The 20,561-nt window shown below is 45.1% G+C and overlaps 3 protein-coding genes across 3 annotated transcripts; 1 reads left to right on the top strand and 2 right to left on the bottom strand.

Annotated features, from left to right (window-relative positions):
* Positions 1-2,528: 2,528 nt before the first annotated feature.
* PVX_114820 (Protein kinase domain containing protein) lies at positions 2,529-14,555 on the top strand (the record flags this gene model as incomplete). The annotated part of the gene is made up of 1 exon (XM_001616302.1): positions 2,529-14,555. The coding sequence occupies one exon, from the start codon at positions 2,529-2,531 to the stop codon at positions 14,553-14,555; it is 12,027 nt and encodes a 4,008-aa protein (XP_001616352.1).
* An 846-nt stretch (positions 14,556-15,401) lies between these two features.
* Positions 15,402-17,608, bottom strand: PVX_114825 (protein kinase Crk2; the record flags this gene model as incomplete). The annotated part of the gene is made up of 5 exons (XM_001616303.1): positions 15,402-15,995; positions 16,223-16,526; positions 16,716-16,875; positions 17,038-17,181; positions 17,470-17,608. 5 exons carry the CDS (start codon positions 17,606-17,608, stop codon positions 15,876-15,878), a joined length of 867 nt encoding a protein of 288 aa, XP_001616353.1. The 3' UTR covers positions 15,402-15,875.
* Positions 17,609-18,119: 511 nt separating this feature from the next.
* On the bottom strand, positions 18,120-20,079 carry PVX_114830 (elongation factor 1 alpha, putative). Its single transcript, XM_001616304.1, has one exon. It carries the CDS (start codon positions 19,830-19,832, stop codon positions 18,501-18,503), a length of 1,332 nt encoding a protein of 443 aa, XP_001616354.1. The 5' UTR covers positions 19,833-20,079; the 3' UTR covers positions 18,120-18,500.
* Positions 20,080-20,561: the final 482 nt, after the last annotated feature.

The following is a 20,561-nucleotide window of genomic DNA, read 5'->3' as shown; positions in this document are numbered from 1 at the left end:
TCTAAATGTAAACGCAGGGAATTTATCACACATTTTAAGGCGATCCACCAGGCCACGGGTTACAACTTTTTTTTCCTTTTTTCCTTTTTTTTGTGTTTTTGGTGTGCACATTTTTACATGAACGTTTCTTCGTGTGACAATTTATTTAAAACAACAAAATGAATGCAACATTCGTCCGTTTGGCTCTTTCTTCTCCTTTTTTTTTTTTTTGAGTAAATGTTTACCCTTTTAAAAGTGATTTCTACGCAGTTTTAAAGAGGGGGAAAAAACTAACAACTGCCAAATGTGGAACTTTCTGTGAACATTTTTACACAACAAATCCGCAGAGTGATTTGCTCATTTGCGTATGTGGATGCATGGTGCCATAAAGAAACAATTTTTTATGAACAGTTTTTAAAAAAAAAAAAAAAAAAGTTATGAACAAGTAAGGTGAAACAAATGGGGGTCCACACACACAAAAATGAACGTGCTTGTTCAGAATTTTTTTTTTCTTTCCTTCAAAATGGACAATGAATAGAAATCGTGAAGGTCTCTTCAGTACAGAAAAGGAAAAATAGGGAAAACACACATTTTGTCCACAATGTCATCATGCTACAAATGAACATTTATAACGACGAGCAATGTAGAATTAAAATTTGGATTAATAACCATTGTACTGTCAAACGACACGACGTAGAAATGGATTTGCAACATTTACAACGTGCATGTTGGTCCCTGAATGGCGCATTAATTAGCAAAAATTGCAGCGCGGAATTATGTGCACGTACATGCACATACATGCATGTTGGAAAAATGGGGGAAAATGACGCGGTATAAATGTAAATATGTATACGTTGACATGTGCAATGTACACATTCGTATGTATACATATACGTCTATGTTCTGCGCGTGCTGTCGGCGGTAGAAGCTCGGTAAAGGTTAAAGCAATAGAACGTGAATGAATTCGCCCACCGTCCGTTTTGCAAAGTTCGTGCGTGCTGATTCGACAACTTCCTTTTTTTTTTAATGGCTGCTCATAAAAATACGAAAAAAATTATGAACACTTTTTTTTTTTTTTTTTTTGTCCATTTTAAAGCTATTTAAATAGCCTTGCACACAGGCTAAAGTTGAACTATTAAGAAAAAAAAAAAAAAAAAAAAAAAAAAAAAGCTTAAAGTTGTCTGTTTGTTTGATCATTGTTTAATGTTTATAATGTAGGAAAAGTAAAAAAAATAAAAATAATAAAGACATAATGAACAATGGAAAACGAAGCAAATTAAAACAAAACCGAACAAAGGAAAACAAAAAACCGAACAAAATAAAACCAAACGAAAGATAACCAAATGGGAAGACATTTTTTCACCGCTATCAGTGTGAAGAGGTTAACTTTCCCATTGTTTTCTTTTTTTCTGAAAAATTTACCTTTTGTAGAACGCCTGTAATCTATTTTTGTCATAAAAATGAAATTACTGATTTAACGCAAAAAATGAGACGCAGTAATTTTTCATAAATTTTTTTATAGAGACAAAAATAAAGGGAATTCGTCTGAGCAGTTGTGTATATATATATATATATATATATTTTTTTTTTTTTTTGTGCATACGTACACGTACGCCCCTTCACCTGTGCGTCTTTTTTGTCAGAACGAACCGCACAAATGAAAAAAAAAAAAATCTACTGATCTGAAAAACGTTTAACTATTTATTTGTTTATTAAAATAGCGCGCTAGTTATGCATTTGTCAAGGGTTTCAAAAATTATATGTGTGAACCACGAAGCGCAAGATGCGTACGTGCGCACGGGAGTGTGTACCTACCAGAGCGCAGGCGTACACACACCCATGCATGCGCAAGCGCCATCACATGTAGTATCTCACAGGAAGTGCATCAACCTTTCATGGTGAATGTTTGCAAACAAGTTTTGCAGAGGCAACGAGTTTTTTTTTTTTTTTATAACGACACGGTTGCCCTTTATTAATCATCTACGAAATTAGCTCGCATTCGCGTTTGCTTGCTTCTATTCATGTCTATTTACGTCTATTCGTGTCTACCCCTGTTTGTCACTTTGCCTGTCTTCATTATTAATTGTTGAATGATCTCACTTGTTTAATGTTTAATTTATGAATAATTAGTAATTTTCGCTTGTCATAATTTTTTTTTCTAAATATATATTAAAAGTTTTACTTACGAAGCGCATTTCGTTTTTTCAGTGATACACTTTACGATTAGCGCGCAACCGACGTGACGGCGGAGTGCGTTACGCTTCCGATTGTTTGTCAGTCTGCTGGTTTGTCAGTCTACTAGTTTGTCTGTCTGCATGTCTGCTTGTCTTCTTGTCTGCTTATCCACCTGAGTATCTCCCTATTTACTCCCCCTTCCGTGCGCTTAATTGCAATTATGCAAAATAAGAAGGGCGCCGTTCGACCACCCCAGAAATTGCCCCCCGAGTGTAGTTAAGTGGTTGCTCCTTAACCACAAGAGCAAAGAAGGCACACACGTGCACAGTATAAACGAATTCTTGCCTAACTACACAACCGCGGAAAGTACAAACATGGACGACATGCACATGCAGCAGTATTACATGGACAAAATTAAGAAGAACATAAATCAAATAAAAAAATCGAAGAACATAAGTTTACCACAAAATGTACACGAGGGAAATTTCAGCATAAGTGAGGACTACCCTCCAAATCGTATCGATGGACAGCAGCATAAAGCTAACCACACGAAGGATCTACCTTTCAGGGGGAACAATAATCATGTCAAAATTGGTTATGCTAACGATTTGAAAAGGAAGAAGGAGGTACCCTGGGAAAAGCCTCCAATGCATAGTAAGTACAACGTCACAGGAGATTCCAATTTTTACGAAAATTATGTCTCTGGTTACAATAATGAATTGCTCACAAATGACCGCCTATATCAGTCACATGGAGCTAGCAATGGACAAGCTGGCTACAACCGTGAAAATGTCATATGGGATGAAAAACTAAAACAGTATAAGACTAACGTTATTTCTCCTAATTTTCTGTACACCTCAAATAATAGGGTGGTGGAAAAAGGAAGTGACATCCATGGCGGGGCAATCGACACACACTGTTTTTATAACACCTGTGTGAACAACGCGAAGCTTATAAGTCATCGAGGAGGCCAAAAAGTGGCGAGTAATGTCAGTGCACCTTACGGGAAATCAGAACCCAATAACAAAGAAAAACTGCACACAGTTAGTAACTCCCTGTGTAGGAACAAAAATGATGTTAATGGATTTTTCGATGAAAAGGTATGCAGTGGTAGCGGCATTTCTTTTTCAAACTGTGTGAGAAATGTTAGCAGTACGTCCTGTTATGCGAGAAGGGGGAACTCAAAAAGTGGAATCGCACAAGGGGGTTACGATTTGTATGGGCAGCCCCATCCCAGTGGACATATGCTCCACACCAACTGTTCTAATAATACATTAGGGGGAAATAAGAGAAACTACACGGGGAATCTGCCCAACAATGTTATCATGAATGTGGACCATTCTGGGAACGGTTCTGCTTGTAGAGGCATTTTCCGAGAAGCTTCCATAGGAAGCTGTACACGAAGAGACGCAATGGACAGGGGAATCTTAAAAGGTGGGGAATTAAAAACTCCTGTGTACTGCTTAGGGGGAATTAGCAATTCTGATAAGAGGAAGCAGCTTACGCCAAACAATGGGGAATCACTAAAAAGCGTTGTGCACACTCAGGGTAGTAAAACCCATTTCGGCTTCCCCCAACATGAAGGCGTAGTAAAGGAAAGGTTAAAAAATCCCATGGAGGGTTTGCTTAAAGAGCATAAGGTAAGTTCAAACCGAGAACACTGCAGCGAAGTTGGTCGAGTGCTTCCTGTTGTGACTCCACAGGATAGAAGCGACGCTTTAAGGCATAAAAAAATTTCAAACCAAAGTAGCGGTGGTAGTGGTTACCATGGTGGCAATGTCCAAGGGGCGAATTCACACCGCTGTTTAGGTGGATGCTTTGCAAACAAGGAACGGCAATTTCTGTCAAACAAGAAAAGCATCTCGTCGACGCGGCTTCAAGAACCGCACGTGTTCTACCCTAAGAAGGTTAGTTCCCTGAATGCGAACGCGGGTATTAGAAATAAGCAATGCGGGGGGTGCAGGAAGGAGAGTGCCCTGGCGCCGAATGGGTTGTGCTGGGGTGTGCTTGGAGGGCCTCCACAGAAGGGAGCGTCACATAAAGGAGAGTCACAGAAAGGGGCACCACAAAACAACGTGCTAGAGAATAACGAATATTTTATGAGCTCCTTTCGTGCAGTCGGCCAAGGCGAAAACGGCGGGGGGAATGTCGAATCAATCGAGGGAAAGGACAAGCGCAAAATGTACAGCCAAGAAGGGAAACGGAGCTGCCTCAATTTCCCACTGCAAGGGATCAGCATCTGTATGTCAAAAAAGGGGTATAGCCAAAATGAGCCCTACGAAGCTGGAAGAGTAGGAACGCATAAATTAGACGTTGTCCAAAGTGCGCCTAAGCAGAACGTCATTTCGCACGTAGAAAAGGGAAGGGGTCGTATCGAAGCGGAGGAGTCAAAATTGGCACCAATGAGTAGGAGCATTCTCAAAGGGGACGATTCTGTGGATGGCACTTCTTTCACTACATTGGAAAAAAAATACGAAAGTGAGAAAAGGTTAAACATAAAGGTAATGGATAACTCCCCCTCTTCCCATCTTAACTGTATTAATAAAACTGATCTGATGTTGGGGGAGGCAAAATTAGGACATACGGCGAACCACACCACGGTCTTTTACAAAGAGTCGAATGTAAAAGTGGTAGGAAACGTGAGCAGCATAAATGAGAAAGGCAACCCGGAGGGGGTGATAAAGAGTGCCCCCTTGGTGGAAGAGACGAGTAAAGGAGAACTACCCCTGAACACCCCAGCCAGAGAGACACACATCGAAGGGGTGCAAAATTTAGAAGGAACATGTACGGACTATGAAGAATGGTACGGGAGAATAAAGAAAAATGAGACCTATGATGAAAAGGTGACAAACGAGCAGGACACCCTGTTGGAGAATTCCAAATATGACGAAGAAGCTCGTGTTGAAGAGGACCACGAAGGGACGGGTGAAGGGAGTAACTTCAACTACATCGAGGATGATAGCATAAGCCGGGAGGAGAAGGCCAAACTGGAAAAGGAGCTGGACTTGTACTTTAGAAAGGAAGGGTTCTTGAGGCCATCCTCCAGTTCGCTCCCCCACGATTTGGAAAAGGGTGAAACGAGTGAGAAGTATGAAAAGGGACAACTGGGCGAAACGAGCGAGAAGCATGAAATGGGACAACCGGGCGAAAGAGGCGAAAACGACTTGACCCCCTTCCCCAAGGGGGTGGGGAGCAACTCGGCTGTGCACTCCAGCAACAGGAAGTCGTCCATCACGGAGTACTCCCAAATGGAGAATTACGAAATCTCCTCCAGTAGCGTGGACATATTTGACGACAAGGAGATAAAAGAAGTTTTCGAGGAAGTGACCATAAATAGGAGTATAAAAAGTAGCTTCTGCGTCAGTAGGGATGGCTACGAGGGGTCGCGGAAGGAGAGCACGGATATGAATCTAGAACGGGAGTGCCTAGAGGGGGGGGAGATGCACAATTCTGCCAGCGCCAAGGGGAGAAGGAAAAAAAGAGGAAAAAGAAGCCTCCCCAGTTTAGAACACCTATTTTGCAAAAACAAAAATGTCTTATTCATGGAGTTGTTACGAAGCATGAAGGAGAAAGGAGAGCAAAGAAAAAAAGGGAACGACAAAGAGGATACGTTAGAGGGTAAGCTAAATCGGGTGATGCTACCCACCTCTGAAAAGGAGAGAAATTTAATAGATAAAATAATTTACTGTCTAGACCCATCATATGTGAATGACACGATGGATGAAGCGGATAAGTGGAGGCAGAAGATCACCTACATGAGTGATAAGTTCCTTGAGTGTATATTATGTGTGTCTTATCCCACCCACCTGTGGAATGAAGAAACGTTTGAGGACTATTTGAAGTCCCTAAATTTGAATGCACTCTTTGACGACACGTTTATAAAATACGAAAGTGACCTACACATTGATTTATTTCATCCTGAGGAGGAGCTATTTTCGGACGTGGGAAATATTGGAGAGGGAGGATTCGGGGTGGTAACTAAGATGAGGTTCTTAGATAATCCGCAATATTATGCAATAAAAAAAATATCAAAAGAACACATTATAAAATCTCAAGCAGCTGGCCAAGCCTATCTAGAGGCGAAGTACCACTCTGTTTTGAGTCATGTGAATATAATTAAAATGTATGGATGCATGCAGGATAACGATTTCATTTACCACGTGTTGGAGTTCTGTGCGAAGGGAAGTATCTACTCCATCTCGAAGAACTTTAAGAGAAGAATCATCCCTGATGAGTTGGCCTATAAATATTTTTGCCACGTGGTGAATGGACTGTATTACTTAAATCAGATGGGGATTTTTCATCGGGATATAAAAATGGAGAACGTCTTGGTGGATCACATGGACAATGCGAAACTGTCCGATTTCGGTTTGTCCGCCATGATTTTAGGAACGAGAAGTCATTCTGCTTTGTGTGGAACTTTGGTTTATTTTTCTCCAGAAATTACAAGTGGGTCTGGATATGACTGGAGGTCTGACATTTGGTCTTTGGGCGTTTTGCTCTACGAAATGTTAGTTGGGGATGTCCCATTTGATGGTACCAAAACGCAGATCATAAATTCGATTTTTTCATGTAATTTGAAATTCCCAGATTTTGTGAACCCTTTAGCGATTAATTTGATAAAGAAGGCCTTGGTGGTGGATGTGAATAAGAGGATCAAACTGTGCGACATATCGTCTGACCCCTGGATGCAGGAAATGTGGAAGCTGTCCTTTGAGAAGGGGCTGGCAGGGAACGCCGACTTGTGTTCCAGCAGGAAAGATGACAGTGGTGATTTTAATTTCATCGGTTCGATGATAAAGGCCCAGTGCTTTTTAAAAAGCAGCCTCAACGCGTCGCTGAGTTATCCCATTAGGGGGGGTAGCGCAGCGGGGGAGGAGGGGAAGAAGCAAACTTCCGAAGTGGAGAAGTCGGACCGGGATGTCCCCGCTACCTGGGAGAAGAACAACGTGGACGCGCTCATCTTAGAGACTCAACAAAAATTAGCAGAATATTTGAAAGTCGAAAACTTCTATGCGAACGAGGAAAACGCTTCCAGCTCGGACGGCATGAGCTCTCACCCATCGGAGGTCTCCTTCTCCGAATTCAGCGACTCCTCCGCTGGTACGAAGGAGGGTGCGGTGGGGGAAGAGTTAGCGGAAGCGATAGCGGAAGATGACATGGTGGGGGAAGCTGCCATTGTTGGGGAGGAAGCTGCCGTGGTGGGGGGAACACAACAGTGGAGTACTGCCCATGTAGGGGGAGCTCCCCAGGGCGATCTACCTGCTGCGCGCGAAGTGGGAGCACAGGACGACCTTTCTGGGACCCTCCAAGGGGGCAGTAGGTCCAGCTTCCTATCGGGCGCCCCTCATGAGGATCTATCCGTGAGCAGTGAGCGTGATTGCAGTAGTGAGTCTCTCCCCCTGGTGGAGATCACTCCGGGGAGAATCTACCCCAAGGTGAAGAGCAGTTCGTACGGATCTATTGTGGAGAACGGCGGCAGTAGTAACGATAACCCATGTTTGAAGAGGCTCAACTGGAGGACCCAATCCGATCAGTCCAACGCAACGGAGGAGGCAGAACTGGCCTATTCATCAGAGAGTTTAGGCTCCACTACGAATCAGTGTGATGATATGTCTATCGCGCCTTGCGTTGAGGAGAGGCGGAGCGGGGGTCAGCCAGAGAGGGGCTACTTCGAAGGGGGAGTTACCCAATCGGGTGAGCCAGAGAGGGACAACTTCGAAGGGGGAGCAACGCCGAAGAAGACGGATGATATTCTGTTTGAGAGTACCCATCCGGATCGCCCTTGCGATGATGGCAGTTTGTATGATAACAGCTCCGTCTTAAATGTGCCCCCCTCTTCTAAGAGTTCGCAAAGGAACGATAGATTATCCTCAGAGGGGGAGGAGCTACTTCCCAGTGAGGTGGATATTGAGTCCCTTGAAAAGTTAGTAAGAAGGAGGGACGACAATGGAGAAAGGTATCCAAGGGGAGTGCCTCCAATTTATAAGGGTAAGTATACGAAGGGGGAGAGTAGTCCTGTGGAGAAAAACTCCATTAGTGTTGGGCGCGGAGAAGCGAGAAAGGCCCTCCCTGACGGTGGAAAAAAGACGGGAAGGGGCGAAAACAAAAAGGGGGAAGCCAACCCATCCGCGCGTAGAAGCGTTCAGCCGAGCCTCAAATCGGAGGAAGTTATCGAAGTGGGAAAAGAGCGCGACGTGGGAAAGCTGCATAAAGAGGGAAAGCCGCTTAAAGAGGGAAAGCTGCCTAAAGAGGGAAAGCTGCTTAAAGAGCGCAAACTTCTCGACGTGGACGAAACGTACATCCCAATTTGCGTAATCAAGGAGAAGGCCACTGAATCGTCAGGCGAAAGTAACGGCGCCAAAATAAACCTTCACGTGAAGGATACCCTCGTGGGGAGTAGCAGCAAGTCCCTCGTAAGGGCTAAGCGTTTAGGGGTTGACGGGGGAGAATCACACGTTGTGAAGACCCCGGGTATAGACTTATCGGATGGCAAACTCTCATATGCGAAGCGGTCGAGGATTGAAAAAGGGGAAGACAAGAACTCCAAAACGAACAAGCTCTGTGAAGACACACCAAAGGGGGAAGTAGCCAAAAAGGGGGCAACCAAATTTAAGAGTACTCCAGAAAAAAAAAAAAGTTTGGAAGCAAAAAGGGAGGATACGCTAGTTAAGGAGAAGGTGGAAAAAATGTTTGAAAAGACAGCCATAGGGAAATTATGCAAAAAGGATTCTTTCACTAAACGAAGTGGGTTGACCAACGGAAGGAAGAATCCCCTTGCCAAGGGGAACGACAAAACGGGTGACACGAAACGGCACGTAAAGGATAACAGACGATCGCGTAGCCACATCTGCGATTTTGATGGAACGAGTCTATACGATAAGTATATAGAAAAAATAAACAAGCTATATTTGAGTATAAAAAATAAAAAGTACCTCAATAATGGTGAAAATGGGAAGAGTCCATTCAGCGACGAGGACAAAGCATCAGCTGCGACGGATTCTCTGCAGGGGGAACATGAACAAGAGGACATCCCAAATGACGAATCGGTGGAGGGTAATTATGTACGTGGTAGCAACGGTTCTGTCGAAATGGGGGAAGGCTCCTCTACATTGGTGAAGAGAGAGAACAGAAATGTGGCCATTCAGCGGGGTAAACAAGAGGAGGAAAGGATGGAAGACAAGCCACTTAAGATGAGGCCTTTCCATTTGAGCAGGTATCCTCTCGAGATGAGCAGCAGAAGGAATGCACTCAGGGCAGAAAAAAATGCCTATCCGAGTGGGCATGGAGAGAGGCTGCTAGATGAAAAATCGTTGGATGATAAGTTGGCCAATATAGAGAAGGAAGTTCCGGTGATGGTGGCGGGCAAGGAAAAGTATCGCTCCTCGTATAAGAGCAGGAGGGAGAAATCGTTTCTCGAGCTGAAGAAGGAAATTGCCAGTGACAGCGTTCCTAAGGTCAGGGGGAGGGTCACGCCCGATTTTTTCGCCCCGGAGGGGAACGCCCTTAATTCGAGCGGCACGGATGGGGAAGGCAAAAGCAGCAGCGTTGGCGGTGTGAGCGGTGTGAGCGGTGTTAGCGGCGTTAGCGATGTTAGCGGCGCTAGTGGTATGAGCGGCGTTAGTGGTATGAGCGGCGTTAGTGGCGGCGGGCAGAACGCGCGTGACACACAGCAGGCGGAAGAGAAGAAGCCCACTTGGTATTACGAAAGGCAAAATGCATTCAGCTCCTCTAACTCGGATTACGCAAGTGATAAGTGCTTTTACAGGCGGTACAAGCAGAACAGGACGATCCGTTTGGACACCTCCGAGTTGGTGAAGGGGGCGGGGGGGAGTCATAAGATGGTCCAGGGTGGCGCCATGGGTGCATGCGCGGATGAGCAAGGGGCCGAGAGAGCATCTGGTGTAGAGTTCGCATCTGACGTCGAGTTTTCAGAGTACGACGAGTTCGAGGCTGATGCCGAGTTTGCAGAGCGAAGTGAACCCCGAACTGTCATTACCCATCCAGACGGGGAAACAAAATACGTGCTTAACCATAATGGGAAATATCAGCGGGCGAAGAGCACGAACAGAGTAGTGCAGAAGGGGATCGCGCAAAGTGGGGAAGCCGCAAGACAGCATTCCTTTAACAACAAAGTGACCTTCATGGCTCTGCAAAATGATGGCGCCCTTGGGGAGTCGTTCAGCGCGCTGGAGTGCAGCGAGGAGGAGGAGGAGAAGAAGAAGGAGAAGCAGAATACGAAGGATAATACGAAGAAGCCCACTCATGGTGGAGCCAACATCCTAGGCTCTCCAAAAAAAGGGCCCAAGGAAATATCCAACTTGGAGTTAATAACAAAGATTAGACAGAAAAATAAGACGAACCTGTTGGATAAGGTTAAAAAGGTAAAGTGTGCCTCCACTTTAGGCAAAAGAAGAGTCGAGAGAATGGCTAGCTCGGGCAGCATGAACAGGAGTTTATCAGAGGTAGGTGTTAGCTCCGAATCGGTTGGAAAGGGTACCTACACGGGGAGAGGTGATCTGCTTAAGAAAGGCTCTTCCAAAATGGCCAAGGCGAGGGACGTTTCGCAGAACTCCAAATGCAGCGACAACCGGGTGCATAGTAAGAGCGGAGTTCCACATCCAAGCAGGAGAAACAACTCGATCAGAAATAATTCAATTGCGAAGCAGCACTCGATGGAAAAGGAAGGCATGCAGAAAGCAAGCAAGGGGGTTAAACCTACGGGAACGCCCGCGAAGTGGGCAGAAGGTAAAAGTGCCAGTAGCATGATAGGCTGGGTTCGCAAGTTAGACAGAACAAATAGCATCTCTTCCAAAAGTGGAGAGAATAAAAAGAACATAATCGAAGTTGCTAACAAACGGCTGAACAGCAGTAGCACTGTGCTGAGCAGATCCAGGGAAGATATAAACTCCAGTGGAGAGAAGAGGAGAAAGCCTTCTGATGATAAAGCGGAGAGGAGGACCAACAAAGGAGTAGCTCCACAGGGGAGTGTAAAAAATCCTTGCTTGAGGGAGAAGGCGCAGGGAAAGGCCGTAGGAATGGCTAGCTGTTATTTGAAAAAAGGAGGGAGCAGCAACAGGAGGAACGGGTCAGAAAATTCCTTCTCCGAGAAGAAGGCTAAATCGAAGGAGGTAATACCAAAGGGGTTCATTCCAAATGACAAGAAGGGTGCAGCCCAGGAGGAGGCCACCACCCTAACGAATGAAGAAGCGTCTGATGTGGCGGCAACCAATTCGGTGGAAACGACGGAAGAGCAAGTTAGTCTCACCACGGATAGGGCAAAAAACGGTGCTTACTCCTTGCAGAATGGTAAGAAGATGGTATTAGGAAATAATTTAAAGAACGCAAAGGTGAGGCAGTACCTGAAGAGCAAAATAGAGAAGGTTAAGAAGGAGAATGAGTACGCCTCGCCGTCGGGGGTGAAAGCGGGGGAGAGTCTCAGCGTCAGCGTCAGGCAGAGGAGCCACACACAGGGGGTGCCCACGCAGGATGGTATGAGACAGCAGACCATCTCCCATTTCCCCACTAAGCAGTATGACTCCTTTGAGGGGTACACACATTGGGGTACCTGTGAGGGCAAACAAATTCCATTCTGCACGACTAGTGAGGTTAGGAGATCCATAAGTGACATGCCCTTCAACTGCTGCGTCAAGGGTTATTTTCGGAACGAGTCGAATGGGGGGATAAAAATGGGGGGAAGTCCAAGCAAGCAGTGTGAAGAGGGTCCATCGTGGAAAATTAGCAACCTATGCCAAAGCAAGAAGGAACGTGGCTACTCCCGGTGCAGAAGCGAAGCAGTAGGGAAATTCAACTGGACGACGGGCCTAGATGGTGACCTTTTGCACATCGATAGGGTGAGAAGAGAGGCCAGCAAGGGGGTAGCCGAAAAGGAGGAAACACTTCTTAGGGATAATGGGAAGGAAAAACATCTCAAAGGAGGAATCACAAAAGGGTCCGCTCATGTGAGCAACAGTAGGAACGTCCCACCCATTAACGATGGAGCGAAGAGGCACAAAGCGAACGGACTCATTTACCCACACAGGGATATGAATTTCTCGAATGTGAAAAGTAAGATAGACACGAATATTTTTAGGAAGCCAAAGATTGGCACAGAAGACGTCCTCTCAAATGAAAAGGACGGAGCACATATGGACTCTGATGAATGGGGAGAAAAAGCCAATCGAGTGTTAAAGAAGAACCAGCTCATGAGTAGGCAGGAAGGCTCTTCCGCTGTATCAATGGGTGACAAGGAGAGGAAAGGGAACAGCCCGATTGGCCATCCCGCAATGGGCGTAACGAATGTGGCCACGTTGCAGAGGCTCAATTCGGTGCAGACAGATGCACAATTTGCTGACTCTATACACATTAGAAGTGCGAAAGGTAGGGAGCTTCCTCATCAGGAGGAAAGCGGACCAGTTAAACGATCCGACAGTGCCTTGTTTGACTCAGACTATGGGGAGGAGTTGCAAAATAAGTTGCTACTCCTGAATAAGAGGAGCCTTTGTGGGGGAATCGATCACAGAACGCAGAAATGTGGGATGGAGGGAATGAAGAGGTTTGCCAAGAAAGGGGGAAACCACGTCATCTATGAGGATGCCACAGATAGTGGTAGGCACGCTCATGGTGGAAGCACTGAAAAAAACCGAAACTGCAATTGGGGTGTTTCGATCCCCACATATGCCTCTAGCAGTAATGGAAGGAGTGCCAGGGAAGGGGAGTTCACACGGATGAAGTCCAACTGTAGGAGTGAAGCAAATTGTCCTAAGGGAACAAACGTGGCAACATCTGGATGGAAGAAGTGCGAAGTGGTCAGACAACCCCCTGTAGAGAAAAACGGACCCACCCTTTTAGCAGAACCTGTAAATAGGTACTGCATGCAGATGGAGAAAAATGTGAAGAGGGGGGAGGCACAGGGGAACTACTCCGGATCGTTCGATGAGCACGACATGGATGTCATAGAAGGACACATCATGAAAAATACCTCCTTTAACAAGTTGGGTTCTATCGTTTTTAGCTCAGATGCGGATGAGCGTGTGGAAGGTAGTTCCACTGGAAAGAGAAAATGGATACCCCCCCCAAAAAGTGCAATCACTAAGGAGGAGTCACTTCAGGAGTCACTTCAGGAGTCACTTCAGGGGGCACTTCAGGAGTCACTTCAGGAGTGGTGTGCTCCTCCCCATGGGAGAGGCGCGTCCAAAGTGGGAGACACTAACTCATCGAAGGAGGCCCTTAAGCGAAATGTCAGCTGCGGAGGTTGGCCCATCATGCAGTGTGTGAATGTTCGAGGGACAGATGCAGAATTGGCTGACGTAGTAGAGGCGGATAGAACTCTGCTTCTTTGTGGGAGGAAAAGAAGCGAAGTGGCCAGCTTGAAGAGGGGCAACACGCACATAGACGTTTATGTGAAGGGTCAAAATAGAGGCAACAGTAGGGATGCCACGAAACGGGGTCAACAAGTGAACGTATTGAAGATGCAGAATGGTGTGCAGGTGGGGGCTGCCAAGAAGATCGATTCTGGAAACGTTTCTCTGCCGCGTCCGCCCACCCCAACTTCTTCACATAAGAGGGGGGAACCAATCGGAAGGAGTGACCAGCAAGTGAGAGGAGGACTAATTCGAAATGATGAAAATGTCCCCTATGGGGGGAGATCCACATTAGCCCAACAGGAGGGCAGCATTAAGAAGAGCGCATCTAATTGTGGTGCAACGAAACTGTGCAACTCAAATGATAAGTGGGGTTTGGCTGCCAAAATGGGTTCTACCAGGATAGAAGGTAGCGCTAACTGCTTTTCCAACAAAGTTGTGGTAGATGAGGAGCGAAGCGGGTGGTACCCTGCAAAGAGGGATAAAGGCGCATTTTGCAGTAAGCCTAATATGGGCGCGACGAGCAGAGAAGGGTTGATGGCCAAATCGGCTTCCAACTGTGTCCACATGGATGCCATAAGAAGAAAGATCACCCCTGCACAGGGGCTGCCACGTGGTGAAGTAAATCTGGCCGATAGCCCCCCCTCAGGGTGTTTCCTCTACAACGGCTATTTTCACAAAAAGGAGTTAAGAAGTCCCCAAGGAGGTAGTCCCCATGGAGGTGGTCCTCCTAGTGGCGCTAAAGCCACATACAATCGTGTTGAAGTGAACGATAGGTCTATGGATACCCATCACCAAAGGAGCGGAAGCACCATGTCGATTAAACGCATGGGAAGTAAAACCAGTTTGGAAAAAGCGCCATGCCAGAGTAATTCCAAAGAGGCAAATGCAGTCATTAGGAAGGCCAAAAAAGTAAGCATTAGGGATTATGCCAACGTGGGTCTGAGTGATATCCACGTGGCTGTGGACCATCATAGGAAGAGCTTCTTAGTGTCCGCTGCTCCGATTGAGCCGCGCAGCCACGTGAAAGTGGTCTGAGGCGAGGGATAAAATTAGCACATCGGTTATGCTCTTCGTTGGAGCGAGCGTTAGAACAGATGTCTTACCCCCCGGTGAGGCCTCTAACTTATTGCCTCTTTCATATAGCACCTGCGAAAGGAAGCATTACGCTGATGTGGCACCGAACCACGTCGCCATTTCGCCAACGCTGGAGCTTAAGCAATAATGATGGCACCCCTACGTTTTTTTTTTTTCCGTTTCACCATGTGTAGAAAACGCACCATTCGTTTGTTTCATTCGTTTGTTTGTTTCATTTTGCATGTCACTGTTTATGTCATTTGTTTTTGTTTTTACCAAATGGTCGGTGCCGTTTCGTGTGAAGGGCGCCGCTCCGCAGTGTTGTAACTTGCAAAAGGGGAAACGCGCAAAGAGATGTAATTTGGGCAACATAAAACTGAGCAACTGTGTGCTAAGCGATTGCGAGTTAAACGATTGGAGCTCCTCCAACGGATGAATCTCACCTGGCAATCACAAACGGAACAAAACGGGCAACGGTGGTTGCTCTAGCTTTTATTATTACTCCGCGTGTGTCTCTACGCAGAGCGGCCTACTTGGAGATACTCCACTTGTAAACGCATGCAACTCTTGGAAAGGTTGCTGCGCTCTTGTTTTTGAGTAGTCCCCCTTTCGGTTCTTCTTGCCTATTGCCACCATAGAGGGGGGTGGGGTGCCACCTTGGAGGCCTCACTCTTTAGCAGGCGAACTAACCACTAGTTAGCACTACACTGTTAAGTGCAGCTCGACGTATGGCACATCTCTTTCTACGTTTTAGCATGGCCAATCGGATTTACCCGGGTGCCCATAACAAAGCAAATATCATACGCGCACTAACTAATTGATGGGAGACGAATTACATACGCGGGTGGGGGAGCCACTGGTGACAACTGTTAGGAATAAGGTTCATGCAAATGTACGATCGAGTGGGGGGTCCCCACGCTTGAAAATTCATGCACAAGAGAATAGGACTGTGCAACATCGGATTGGGAAGACAGCACGTGCGTAGGATTATCGGCACGCATGCTGGGTACATATACACATATGCAGTAAGTTCGGGCTACACAGAAAAAAAGGCCACTCTCACAGGCACGAGAGGGTTTACATAGGTATATGCGCGGAGATGATTGTGCGGATCTGATTGTGTGCCCACATGTGTGTGGGCCTGTTGTGCGGACCTGTTCGTGTAAGTGCACACTGCGCGCGCACAGGGGAAAGGCCCACTGCAGCGGCTAACAAATATATTCGAAGAATGGGCCACTCCGCTGCGAACCGGCGGAAACGCAACGGTCTCGCGGGATCCTTTTAATTGCTCTCCTTAAAGTACGCATGCTCGAGGGCCTGTTTTGCGGTAATCCTCTGATTCGGGTCGAGTCTCAGCATCTTCGAAAGTAAATCTATCCCCGTGTCGTCTAAACCTTTCAGCTAAAAGGGGGAAAACAAAGGGAGTTGCCATGTGTTGTGGGGAAGGTTAACATACGCGGTATGTGGTATGTGGCATATGCGTACGGCAAGGAATGCACCTGAAACGTAGCACGTTTAAACGAGCAGCACACAAATGAGACGGTAAATTGGATATTTCGAATGGGCGGGTATAGGGGTACATCCAAAAGGACCCATCCGTGCCCGTGGCCCCAACATTTTGGCATTACAAATGTCTCCCATGGTAAGGGCTCGTAGACCATAAAATCCGGGTCGTACTTGGGAAGCTCAGTAACGTTCGGCCAGTTCTCCGAATTGGGGGTCCCCAGAATTCTGAATATCCTCATGAGCTGATCCGTTTCGGATACCCCTGGGAAGAGGGGCCTCCCATTTACCATTTCTGCAAATATGCACCCCACGCTCCACATGTCAATTGGGGTGGAGTATTTCTTCGAGCCCATTAAAATGTCCGGTGCTCTGTACCACAACGTGACGACTTCGTGGGTGTACTTCCGCACGGGGATTCCAAAGGCCCTTTTGGGGGGAGGCAGTCAACCCGGGGAGAGACGAAGTGTGCATGTGTGTGTGTGATAGCGCAGAGAAATAGGCCCACGAGTGTGAAACACTTTTATGCAGCAATACCCATTTGTGCAACACTTCTACGCAGCACCACCCGTGTGAGCACGTGGGCGAGGGGGATGGACCACTTTGCGTAAGACCTACCTGGCGAGTCCAAAATCTGCGATTTTTAATTCTCCTTCCCGATTTATGAGCAAATTCTGCGGCTTCAAATCTCGGTGCAGCACTCTGTGTTCATGACAGTAGGCTATTCCACTGAGCAACTGGAGTAAAAATGACTTGGCCGTTACTGACTCGAGTCCTCCTGCGAGTGAAATTGGACCATCGTTAAGGAGGCCCCCAAGGGTAGCTTCACTTGCACACGGTAACAGTCAGAAGTGCATGCCAACGTGTGCATAACGAACATGGCAAATTTGAAGACGCAAAAGAAACGTGTCTAAAAAATTTTTTTTTTATCATTTTTCACCATCGCATACGTCTAGAAGTTTTTTGAGGTCTTGGTCGAGATGCTCAAAAACTAATATTAGTCTTTTCTTTGTGTGTATGACATCATACAACTTGACTATATTTGAATGCTTTAACTCTTTTAGAATGCTAATTTCTCTAATCGCTGCGTGGTGGGAATGAGTCGGAGCGCTTACGGTATGTGTGCATAAGTGTGAAGAAGCGGGTCGGCTTTGCTATGTGTCTGCACACATGTGTATAGATGCGTGTTGCATGGGAGAAGACTGCCTCAGATGGAGCACTGTAACTTACAAACCGTTTTTTACAAATTGTGTGCCTACTCGCACATTTGCATATGCACACATGTTCGCTCACCCGCCCACTCACACACGTGCGTTATTTTAAACAACTCCAGTGTGTGGGAGGCACACTCCTCGCGCATAGCTGTGCTAACCGGTTGACGGAATGCCTTCATCCTCCTTTTCCAGTCTTATTTTCTTCAACGCGAATGTTTCGCCGTAATTATTTTGTGCTTTGTAAACTACACCATATGTACCTTCTCCAATTTTTTCTAATCCATGGTATTTTTCCATTTTTTTTTTTAAGTAAAAATCACAAAAGCTGTGCTTTTACTTCTTAAAACATCCTACTCACCTTGTCATTACAATAAATACAGGAAAACAAATACATTTGACCAAAAAATTACGCGCTTTGTGTAAGCAGCTGATATATTGCCATGTGCGGGAGGCTAAAATGTAAAAATAAAAGCAAGCCAAATGTGTTCCCACATTTTTTTTTTTTTTTTTTTCTGACCAGGTAATATTTTTTTTTCAGAACGTAAAAAAAAAAAAAAAGCCAAAGTTATTTACACACGGGGTGGACGTGGGCCGACGAGAACCCCCACCGTACACAATTGAGTAAAGATGTGCAGACATGTACAAACATATACCCTATCTGTGCAGATGAACAGTGAAGCGGGCAAATAGGAAGTCATGTTTCATCCCCTAAGAAGTGCCCTTTCCGACACTGAGCAAATGCCGCAAAATTTTTTGCCTTATTTTTAAGAACGCTGGTGGCTAGCCAAAAATAGTGTGCGTCAATTTGCTAAAAAATTTCTGAACTGTTCATAAAAATAGCTTTCTTTTTACAAGTTTTTACTCGCGCTGTTTTACAATAGTTATTGTTATTTATTCACTATGTGTACAGGATGTATGGGTAAGATATACGCGTGTATTTTTCTAAAAATGCTTCTCACAACAACGAGGGGCTATACAATTTTACATAGTATGTACAATTTGTCGTAGGCGAAAACCGAAAAATGAAAAAAAAAATTATATAAAGCGTAATATATATATATATAATATATATAAATGCTATATAACAGGTAATATATATGATACACAATATGTAACACGCAATTGTATGAAAGCCTCCTATTGTACAGTGCATAATCCGAAAAATAAGAAAGCTCAATGTGCCTGGCATTTATTTCTTCGCTGGGTTTTTAGCGGACACGGCACCTGGCTCCTTCTTTTCGACCGCCTTGATGATACCGACAGCGATGGTTTGTCTCATATCTCGAATAGCAAATCTTCCTAGGGGTGGATACTCAGTGAAGGTCTCAACAACCATAGGCTTCTTTGGCTCGAGACTAACCAAGGCTGAATCACCAGACTTAATTGATTTAGGGTTTTCCTCAACGACCTTACCAGAACGCTTGTCAATCTTCGAGTCGATGTTCAAAAATTTGCAAGAAATGTGAGCAGTGTGGCAATCTAGGACGGGACTGTATCCGTTCTTAATTTCTCCAGGATGGTTCAAAATGATAACCTGGGCAGTAAATTTGGAGCATCCCTTGGCTGGCTCATTCTTGGTATCAGAAGCGACATATCCTCTCTTGATTTCTTTAACAGAAACGTTCTTTACGTTAAATCCGATGTTGTCACCTGGTCTTGCCTCTTCCAAAACTTCTTTGTGCATTTCGACGGATTTACACTCCGAAACGACAGCAGATGGGGCAAAGTTGAGAACCATACCGGCCTTCAAAATACCAGTTTCGACTCTGCCAACGGGCACGGTACCAATACCACCAATTTTGTACACACCTTGGAGTGGAATTCTTAAAGGTTTGTCGTATGGTCTCTTGGGTGGTTCCATAGTGTCCAAAGCCTCGATCAAGGTCCTTCCTTTATACCATGGGGTCTTGTCTGACTTCTCAATCAGGTTATCACCTTCAAATCCAGAAATGGGGATAAAGTCAACCTTGTCAGCTTGGTATCCGACCTTTTTCAGGTAATCCCTAACTTCCTTCTTAATTTCTTCGTATCTATCTTCTGAGTATTTCACAGTGTCCATCTTGTTGACACCAACAACGATCTGTTTCACACCGAGGGTGAAGGCTAACAAGGCGTGTTCCTTAGTTTGACCTTCCTTTGAAAAGGCACCTTCAAAACCACCAACCTCAGCAGGAACAACCAAGAGAGCCACATCAGCCTGCGACGTACCCGTAATCATATTTTTGATAAAATCCTTATGACCGGGGGCATCAATGACTGTGAAGAAGTACCTGGGCGTTTCGAACTTCCATAAGGCGATATCGATAGTGATACCTCTTTCTCTTTCGGCCTTTAGCTTATCCAACACCCACGCGTACTTAAAACTACCCTTACCCATTTCGGCGGACTCTTTCTCAAACTTTTCTATGGTTCTCCTGTCAATACCTCCCAACTTGTAAATAATATGACCGGTGGTCGTGGATTTTCCACTATCGACATGGCCGATAACGACTAAGTTGATATGTGTTTTTTCCTTTCCCATTTTGAATAAGCTTTAATTTTAAGGGGCAATTTGTACACAATTCGTATGTACGAGCGTGGATGGGGGCAATTTGCGCGATGTGATAAACACGTAAATATATATATTATTATATATCACGTATTATATGGGGGATTTAAAAAACCTTAAAGTGTTGTTAAAGTGATGAGAAAAAAAAGCGCGTTACTTTTTTGCGTTTGAAAGTTGTTGCAATTTTGCGAGAAACTTATTCGATACAATATGTAAGGGGAAAAATTTAAAAAAAAAAAAAAAAAAAAAAACAATATACTTATATGACAATTTTTTAATGCTGTAAAAAATTAAAAAAATTATGAACAAGTCAGGTAAAAGGTGATTATAAGATTATAAAAAAAAAAAAAATTGGCAGCACAATCAGTTAATAGGCCACATATACATTAAGTGTTTTTTTTTTCTTAATGGTTTTTCTTCAATATATTGCATTATGCACATATGGCCAGTACTGCATACTTCATCGCGCCTGTGATTAGCAGCTGTGCGTGGCGATTTGCACTATCGCGTACTCGGTACTTGTGCCAATTTTTCCTGGCGATTCGTGTTTGTAGTGGATGAAAAATTCACTGGTGTCAAGAGGGGTGGTGGAGGCGAAAAAAAAATGTTCCCCCATATATTTTGCCAAAACGGCATTTATAAATGTTCACTTTGCGAAATGATTAAAATGTTTGAGTTGGAGTGGGAGTGTGAAGGTTAGAA

This window comes from Plasmodium vivax, chromosome 11 (assembly GCF_000002415.2).
Source record: "Plasmodium vivax chromosome 11, whole genome shotgun sequence".
Taxonomy (NCBI): Eukaryota; Apicomplexa; class Aconoidasida; order Haemosporida; family Plasmodiidae; genus Plasmodium; species Plasmodium vivax.
This window is presented reverse-complemented; position numbering and strand designations above follow the sequence as displayed.